The 9,895-nt window shown below is 40.9% G+C and overlaps 1 protein-coding gene across 2 annotated transcripts in view; it reads left to right on the top strand.

Annotated features, from left to right (window-relative positions):
• Nucleotides 1-9,895, top strand: part of LOC138947050 (insulin gene enhancer protein ISL-1-like) — a 62,409-nt gene that overhangs the window by 4,592 nt on the left and 47,922 nt on the right. For both annotated transcript variants that reach the window (XM_070318481.1, XM_070318475.1), the window contains exons 2-3: nucleotides 5,280-5,469; nucleotides 9,287-9,717. In XM_070318481.1, the coding sequence (XP_070174582.1) occupies nucleotides 5,280-5,469; nucleotides 9,287-9,717 (621 nt within the window). The remainder of the gene's footprint in view (nucleotides 1-5,279; nucleotides 5,470-9,286; nucleotides 9,718-9,895) is intronic.

Genomic DNA, 9,895 nt, shown 5'->3' with positions numbered 1-9,895 from the left:
ACCTGTACATTGTGTGTGTGTATGTGTGTGTGTGTGTGTGTGTGTGTGTGTGTGTGTGTGTGTGTGTGTGTGTGTGTGTGTCTGTCTGTCTGTATTTGCACGCGTGCAGTTTCATCATATCACGCTTGTATACTACATAAATTGGACCCCACATTAATTAACATAGTTTTTGGATACAAGGCTGATAGTCATTGTACACTTTTATTCAGTTCAGTTGGTATCTTTGCTTTTATTTTCAATTATGATTTGTACCATGTTACTTTTGTTTGTTTGTTTGTGTTAATAAAACCGGATATCTTATAAGGACATCTATTTATAAATGAAGTTTATTTTTAACACAGTCCTCGAATAGCCATGTGTATATGAGGAACAAAAGAAAAGTGTCTGAGAGAAGTGATCTGCTGTTTATATGAAAACTTGCCATAAGGTTAAGCCATGGCAGTCAGTCCACACGAGTAGACTGGACATTAATCTGTAATGTCTACATATATATATGTTACAGTAAATTCATCAAACCAGTAAATTTGTAAATTTACTGAAATTTTCAGTAAATTTGTAAATTTCCTGGGTGTCAAACTCAGTAAATTTGTAAATTTCCTGAATTTTTCAGTAAATTGGTAAATTTACGGAGTGAATTTACAAATTGACTGGTTTGATGAATTTACTGTAACTTATATACTGCATGGAGGCTTTACCGCATGCATAGGGGTGAACTTTCTTACCCCGAAAGACTTGTAAACTCACCACAATCTCTGGCCACACCTCGACTTATACGTACGTCTACAGAACAATCGCCGTTCCAGTTTTAGACAAGCGAAACTTATGTGCTTGTATGTATAGATGTAATAGCAAGAAGTAATTTGTTTTCCTTCTTTTTTATTTGTATTGTTTCTTCTTCTTCTTCTTCCTCTTCTTCTTTTGAATAATTTTATTTATTTATTCATTTATTTATTTGTCTATTTGTCTATTTGTTTATTTGCTTATGTGTTTATTCATTTATTTATATCATATATTTATTTATTTATTTATCAGGGAGGTAGAGAAAATGAGTTTGTATACAGAAACAGATCAGCCAAAAAGCATCAATAGCAACAACAACAACAACAACAACAACAACAACAACAACAACAACAACAACAACAACAACGACCACCGCTACAATCATAACCAGTTTTAGAATAAGAATACTACACGTTTTACCTTTTCCGTCGTTTGTTTTGATTTTAGTACAATATTTTTTTTTATTACAATATATATAATACGGTTTACATATTTACAACCGTTTTTATTTTCAGTTTTGGCTAAATTCCAGTTTAAAAACAAAAATGGAAATTTGTGTTTCCTGAGAATAGAAAGATTATGGCTTTGTAAGCACCTCCAATGAATCATGTCAACGCAGAGCGATGTGTGTGTGTGTAGAACATTTGAATTCCATCCAATAGAACATTCTTTTTGCCTCGGCCTGTTTGTTTCAGGTTTTGCTTGCGTGGCGCTTGACAGTGTCTGCCATAAAGATTGCAATCCGCTTTTCATGTTCTACCGAACGGTGCATGTTTTTAATTCAGCATCGCAACGCACGAAACAATCTCGCTTCCCCATCGGAACAATCCTTGATGCAACACGAACTTTATGGAGTGATGGTTTCGCTCTCACACACACACACACACACACTCCACACACACACACACACACACACACACTCCACACATACACACACCACTCCACACATACACACACACACAAACACACACACACATAGACACACACACATAGACACACACACACTGACACGCATACACACACACACACACACACACACTGACACACCCCCTCTCTGTCACACAAAACATTACGTAACAGGAACCTTAACACCGAGCTCAAACACTCGTCCCCGTTTCGCTTCTGAAAAGCGCGGCCATTGTGTAGTTACCCGGATGTCCCTGCTGGCGCGACACGGTTTTCCACTTAGCCATCGCGGACCCTTCAGCACCGTAGAGCTATTTGATGGCACCACCGATGACGACTTGTTTTTCTCAATCTTTTTTTTCTCTTCATCTCTTCCCTCTTTGATGGATCAATGGGGATAAGTTGGTTCTGATTTCCTGCGTCGAGTCTGCCTCTGCACTGCAAGCGACGTGGAAGGGCCCGGTGACCTGTTCATTTCTGTTTGAACTGCTTGGGCCATTGATTTAGGTCATCTTGGGTTTTTTTTTGACTGCATGACGCTGTCTTTCTGTTTTCCTCTCTGGTTTTTTTTCTGTTGGTCTGTCTGTCTGTCTGTCTGTCTGTCTGTCTGTCTGTCTGTCTTTCTTTTTCTGTCTCTCTTTGTCTCTCCCTCCCTCCCTTTTCAAAACGAAAATATAAATAGTTAAAGAAAACAAATCAAACAAAATGGCAAACGATATGTTTAAGAGTGTTTTTGTTATCTAAGGGTACACAATGTAATGCCATGTGCATGCGATTTTGTTTTTCTTTTTATAAAGCATGATTATATATGGAATAGGTTTCATTAGTTGACATTAAAAAACACACGCACGCTTGTACACGCATATTATTTAAATATGCGGCTCCGATAGAAATAGAAGTATAACCGAAATAATTAAGTGCTAAATCCAGTGGTGCAGTGATTCTAATTCTGTCAAATGTCAACTCTATGAAGAAGATTTTTGAATAAAATTACGCAACGATATTATTTGAACGGGTGGCGTTCGAGCTTCGTTTATGTATCATCGTCATTAATCATTTTCATTGGAAATGCGTAGGTGATCACTGACTCAGTTTATTGCTCCTATTCCAGTCACTGATCTGGTTTCACTTTCTTTTCTTTCTTTATTTGTTAATTTTGTCTGTTGTCTGTTTGTGTTGTGTTTGTTTGTGAGTGTTCGTATGTGTTTTTGTTTTGTTTTGTGTACATGTAACATCGTCGATTGTTTCAAATTTGTACCTAATAGTTGGCGCTTTCATGAACGGCTGATGCGTACCAACTTATTTGTTCTTTTCTTCTCTTTCTTGCTTTCATATGTTTTAATTTGTTTTCCTTGGCTGCAGCGTTTCTTAATTCTGCTCCAGGATATTCCGATTATTTTCAGATTTCTTTTCTACCGCGGCCATCTCCGATCCAAATGCACGGTGACATATTCCTATTTAAATGTTGCTTATCCTGTGTTCTGTTGTCTCATCGGCCTGTATCTCTCTAAGTGGCCCTCTGTGTTTTAACTGCTGAACCTTTTAACCCAACTGTTATCACGATTTAAAATTCAAGCAAATCCGATTGCTAATGCTGACCCATTATGGTCTTGGTGGCATCAGTAAACTATCCGATTCCTGTAAGGTCAGTCTTGGTTAATTCCTTTCAAGCGGCCTATTGAAAGGACCATATCTTTACACTTGGTGCCCGCGTTCATTTGGTTTTGTCACTTTTTATACCATCTTTATTTCCTATGAAAAGATTTTGGAGCGCTTTAAACCGGATGAAAATCACCCATACCACTCCATGAAATGGTCCAGGCTACTTTTCAGAAAGTGCTTTGGGTACTATTTTGAGTGCGATTTTCGATCTGAATATGGCGACTGTAATTAGTTCTTGGAATTGCATGGCTGCAGTCAGAAACTATAAAGATATTTTTTTTATTGCGGTCATGGTATTTTACCTCTGACTAAAAACACTTAAACAGTCGAAATAAAAAAGAGGATTCAGATGAGGGCTTTTTGCTAGTTTTTATATAATGTCTCCCGTTTGATATGTGTTAAAAGGCTGTCGTGTGGTTTCCCAGATTTTGCCATTATCTGCAAAAACGAAACTTGGTCAAATGCTGATATACTGCCGCAGTAAGTGCAGCAGATGCATTAAAAAATAAGTTTTTGTTTTCTGTATATAAGTGACGACAATCACTATGCCAATATTTCAGAAAGGTCGAACATTTTATGCAGTCCTTTCAGGAGAATTTTAGATATTTTCAAGGTGATGTGAAGATGCATTTTAATTTTTTTTCTCTCTCCGCGCAATTTTTAATAAATATTTTGCTACCGAGCAAGAAAAAAAAGAAAGAAAAAGAAATCTCAGACTCAATTCAGAAAAAAATGCAATTTAGAAAAAAAGACTCTCTCTCCCTCGCTCTCTCTTTCTCTCTTTCTCTCTCTCTCTCTCTCTCTCTCTCTCTCTCTCTCTCTCTCTCTCTCTCTCTCGCAGTCTCAATCTCTCTTTCTCTCCAGCTCTCCCAGTCTCCTTCCCTCCTTCTCTATCAGTGACGCTATCTCTTTCTCTTAGTCTCTATCTCTCTCTCTCTCTCTGTCTCTCTCTGTCTGTCTCTCTCTCAGTCTCTCTCTCTGTCTCTGTCTGTCTGTCTGTCTGTCTGTCTGTCTCTCTCTCTATCAGTCTCTCAGTCTCTCTCAGTCTCCATCTCCCCCCCCTCCCAGTCTCTCTTTCTTCACCCATCTCAGTCCCTCTCCCTCACCTTCTAACCATGCCCACTCTTCACCCCTCCCCCTCTGTTGTAAGCAATGTGACTCCAGACAAAACCCCAACATTACACAGAACCACGCTACCACAAACATACTGGCAGTAACTCAAGCTTACATACACGCTTATCATCGATCATGCATTCGTACGTTCACGTTGCGTTTACATTCATACCTGCCAACCGGGAGCCACCAAGACAGATAGTGTCACCATACATCTTTGATGCGATGCCGGATTAGACATAGCATGTCTTCTTTTTTTTTAACTACCCGTCCTATTCCGCTAGAAATTCTGATGACAGTGAAGAAGCATTGGCAGTATTAGTGGCGGCATGAGCCATATGTATACATATGATCCTCGTTCACGAGTCTGGTGTTCGCTTTTTCTTCTTTTTTCTTTTCTTCGTTCTTTGGGGCTTTGGTACACACCAAACAAAAAGACAAAGAAAAAAGGAAAAGAAAAAAAAAGAAAAAAAAATTTGCTTATCTGTGCCAGCCGTATGTTTTGTGGGTTCGACTGAGAAGAATTACTGTTGTATAATGTGTCTAGTGTTGCGGCCCTATGCTCCACAGGGAGTCTACAGGAATAAGTCAAGTAAGTAAGTCATAATGTGTCTAGAGGTTTCCCATTTGATAGTTCGTTAGGATTATATGTTGTTTATTTTTTTCGAGAAGATCAGCGGTTTGTGCTGTATAGCTTTCCACTGGGAGGAAGCGACCCGAATTTCCCAGCGATGGGACAATAAAGTAATGAAAATGAAAAATAAAAATAAAAATTGCAACGATAAACTATATATAATTTCTTTCTCTCCCCATGGCAGAAAAGCGGAGGCAGTCCGTTTGCGTGGGCTGTGGATCCCAGATCCACGACCAGTACATCATGCGCGTGGCCCCTGACCTGGAGTGGCACGCAGGCTGCCTCAAGTGTGCCGACTGTGCACAGTACCTGGACGAGTCCTGCACGTGCTACGTCCGTGACGGCAAGACCTACTGTAAGCGGGACTATCTCAGGTAAGGGTCCTTGATTATAGTGCTGGAGTTAATCAGAATAGAAAGAAAAACTGCATTTTACGTCAAGACGTAACTGCAAGCGGGACTATCTCAGGTAAGGGTCCTTGATTATAGTGCTGGAGTTAATCAGAATAGAAAGAAAAACTGCATTTTACGTCAAGACGTAACTGCAAGCGGGACTATCTCAGGTAAGGGTCCTTGATTATAGTGCTGGAGTTAATCAGAATAGAAAGAAAAACTGCATTTTACGTCAAGACGTAACTGCAAGCGGGACTATCTCAGGTAAGGGTCCTTGATTATAGTGCTGGAGTTAATCAGAATAGAAAGAAAAACTGCATTTTACGTCAAGACGTAACTGCAAGCGGGACTATCTCAGGTAAGGGTCCTTGATTATAGTGCTGGAGTTAATCAGAATAGAAAGAAAAACTGCATTTTACGTCAAGACGTAACTGCAAGCGGGACTATCTCAGGTAAGGGTCCTTGATTATAGTGCTGGAGTTAATCAGAATAGAAAGAAAAACTGCATTTTACGTCAAGACGTAACTGCAAGCGGGACTATCTCAGGTAAGGGTCCTTGATTATAGTGCTGGAGTTAATCAGAATAGAAAGAAAAACTGCATTTTACGTCAAGACCTAGCGGCGCTGCAAGCGTGCATACTACCTCATGTCAGGTCAATGTCATTCTGGAATTGCTGCTATAGATTATAATCAAAGAATGACTTGATGTTGTCTCTTTTAGCTGGGGCTTGCCTTATACATGTTCCTCTAATAGCGCGTCCTGTGTGGGCAGAAACGAAATGAAGTGTAAGCTGCCTGACCTTTTACAATCAGGCTGACATTTTGTAGAGATGATGTAAAGGATGATTGTGTTGAAAGTAATTCTAATTGCAAATGAGACTGGTAACGAAACGAGTTGAATAAGTGAAGAGAGAAAGAGTCCATTTCTTTTGGAGGCTTCACAACAGCAGCGCAGCAGTGACGAATCCACACTACGATCATCTAAGAGCAGGAAATAAATGTTGTAATTTCGCGCAGATTCCACAAATACAAGCTATTACCATCCAAAAGTAAACACCATATAACAAACCGTCCAACCAAGATTTTCTTTCCACTGAGCAAGAGAAGATCACTCTTCTCACAGTCGCAGAGAGGCCCTGAGACCAAAATTCACCAACGATTTAAGTTGTCTCGCGCAGACAGCGAGATTATTCGAGACCTCCAACATCGTCGCCAGTCGGATTTCCCAAGAAGCTGGCATCGGCCAATTTTCTCCTGTGCTGTTTTGGCGTGCCGCGTGTCGTTGCGAATTAGAGAAAATCTTCAAACTGAGTCAGGCCGGTTTATTTTTGCTTTCATTCTTCCACATGTGCGGTCCTCCCTTCTCCGACTCGGGAGGAAACATGACAAGAAAGAAAAACTTGCTTCGGGGTTTAAATGGAGAGCCGCCTGTCAGAGTATTTGTGGGAATTTCAGAAGACAAATTCAGCTGAGAAAGTAATCATTTTAAACGTCGAATTTTGACTTCGTGCCTCTAATTTTCCAAAACATATATACTGTGAAGTGGACAACACTGAGGCGGTTTAGAGTTGATCTTAGACGTATGAAGTTGGTGCCAAGTTGCAAAGGCCATTTAACAGAAAGCAGTACATGCCGCGAAAGCAAAGAAGGTGTATTATTTGAGTGTAACTTTTCACATAAGTATGGTGCATTGTTATGAAGAAGAAAAAAAGAAAAAAAGAAACCAACACCAGCACGAAAATGTCGATTTGAAATATTCTCGATTGAGGTTCATTGTAGTTAGATGTTCTAGCTCCTTTTCAGATAGGAAATCCGTGCTGCGGCTGTTGTTACTTTAACCTCCTCAAAACCCCTCACATCCTTCCCTCACACCCCCCCCCCCCCCCCGTACTCACCCCTCTCCCCTCCCTTCCATAATCTACACCCCCCCCCCCCCACCCTCACTCCCACCCCAGCCACAAACTTGCCCTCCTTCAGTTTTAAGTTTGAAACAACTTTATGGAGCGTAAAGAGAGATGCGCGGCAGCTATTACAGGAGCTAATTAGGGGAGAGTGTAGGAAGGTGAGATTGACACGCGTAACTGAAGAAGGAAGATACAGGTGGCGCTGATTGGTGCAATTGTGGAGAATGCTAATTACCTTTGAAAACTCGTGAAAGAAAAAAAGGACAGTCTATAGCCTGAAATGTTTTCATTTTCTCTTTTTTTCCATTTTGTTTTCAACCATTTTGTGGGGCATCAGGTTTGTTGTTGTTAGTGTGACTGTTTACGGTTGTTCTTTTGTGTGTGTGTGTGTGTGTGTGTGTGTGTGTGTGTGTGTGTGTGTGTGTGTGTGTGTGTGTGTGTGTGTGTGTGTGTGTATGTGTCGGTGGTAATGGGGGTGGGGGTGGGGTGGGGGGGATTGTGGGAAAATGTTTCGGAAAATAGGTGCAACGGGCGGAGACCAGAAGGAAGAGTTTGTTTTTCTTTCAGTTTCTCTTCCCGTTATATTATTTCTCCTTTCCATTCTAGCGAGCTTGCACATCCAGATTTTAAGTATCTGAATCTCGAATACAAATTTCCCCTGTTATTTACAAGCCTTCACTCCGCGATACTTTAAAGCATCCATGCATTACTTGAATCGATGGACAACAAAGAATCTTATGTATTAAGGTGCTTATGTCAAGCTACATTTAAGGAATTATGAACAGCAACTCTGGATAAAAGCAGTGTCCGTGCATCATCTCTTTTTTAATTCTAACACATCTTCCGCCCCTGTTAAAGCCGAACATCCGTCTCCAGGAGACCAAGCCTTGTTATAATAGAAGGCCAAAGAGCTAAGGCCAAAAAAAAAATAGGTCTGTTTACGGTAACATAGGCCAAAAAAATAGGGTCGGTAGGTCGGGATTTTTTTTTTTTTTTTTTCCAAAAAACCATATTTTTACGTTATTTTGCCCAAAAAACAAGATTTTTTTTTCCCAAATGCCAAAAAAAAAGTCTAGGGTCGCGCGAAAAAACTAGGGTCGGTCGGGTTACCGTAAACAGACCTATTTTTTTTTTTGCCTAAATGTATAGCGTTGCAGGACGAGAAACTAGAGTTACATCTGCCGCGCGCCAATGTAGATCTATAACTAAACTTTCTTGTGTCCTTTGCAGGCTATTCGGCATGAGGTGCTTATTATGCCACGCTACATTGTTTGCATTATGAACAGCAAATCTGCATAAAAGCAGTACCCGTGCATCACCTCTTCTTGAATGTTAACTACATTTTCTTGCGTCAAGTGCATGGCATGCGGCACCAAGTGCTTATGCCAAGCTACATACATGGCATTATGAACAGCACACCTGGATAAAAGCAGAGCCCATGCATCACCTCTTTAATTCTAACACATCTTAATAACTAAAACGCCTTGTGTCATGTGCCGGCTATAATGAACAGCAAATATGAATAAAAGCAGTGCCCGTGCATCATCTCTTTAATTTTAACACATCTTAATAACTAAATTGCCTTGTGTCATGTGCAGGCTATTATGAACAGCAAATATGAATAAAAGCAGGGCCCGTGCATCACCTCTTGAATGTTAACACATCTTAATAACTAAATTGCCTTGTGTCATGTGCAGGCTATTATGAACAGCGAATATGAATAAAAGCAGGGCGCGTGCATCACCTATTTAATTTTAACACATCTTAATAACTAAATTGCCATGTGTCATGTGCAGGCTATTATGAACAGCAAATATGAATAAAAGCAGGGCCCGTGCATGACCTCTTGAATGTTAACACATCTTAATAACTAAATTGCCTTGTGTCATGTGCAGGCTATTCGGCACCAAGTGCAGTCAGTGTCTGCTTGGGTTCGGCAAGACAGACTTCGTCATGCGAGCCAAGAACAAGATGTTCCACGTCGACTGCTTCCGTTGTGTGGTGTGTAACCGTGCCCTGGTCACGGGGGATGAGTTCGCCCTCCGAGACGACGGCCTCCTTTATTGCAAACTGGACAATGACTCTCTGGAACGGGCTTCGTCCACTCCGTGTCAGGACCTGGGCAGTCCTGGAAGCGCGTGCAACGAGACGGGTACTCCCACCAGCGCGTCCGGCGGTTCGGCCAATGGGGGCAATAATAACAATAATAATAACACCAGTGCGGTCAACAACAACAACACGTCGTCGGGCCGAGGAGGAGGAGGAGGAGGAGGAGGGGATAAGGGGGATGGCGAGGTCATCACTACGACTACTAAAAGGGCGAATGGTGAGTACGGAGGTTTTTTGTTTTGTTTTTGTTTGTTTGTGGTTGGCTTTGGGTTGGTTTAGTTTGTTGGTTTGTTTGTGGTTGGCTTTGGGTTGGTTTAGTTTGTTGGTTTGTTTGTGGTTGGCTTTGGGTTGGTTTAGTTTGTTGGTTTGTTTGTGGTTGGGTTGGGGTTGGTTTA

This window comes from Littorina saxatilis, linkage group LG1, assembly GCF_037325665.1.
Source record: "Littorina saxatilis isolate snail1 linkage group LG1, US_GU_Lsax_2.0, whole genome shotgun sequence".
NCBI lineage: Eukaryota > Metazoa > Mollusca > Gastropoda > Littorinimorpha > Littorinidae > Littorina > Littorina saxatilis.
Note: the sequence above shows the minus strand (reverse complement) of the source record. Positions and strands in the feature narration are given on the sequence as shown.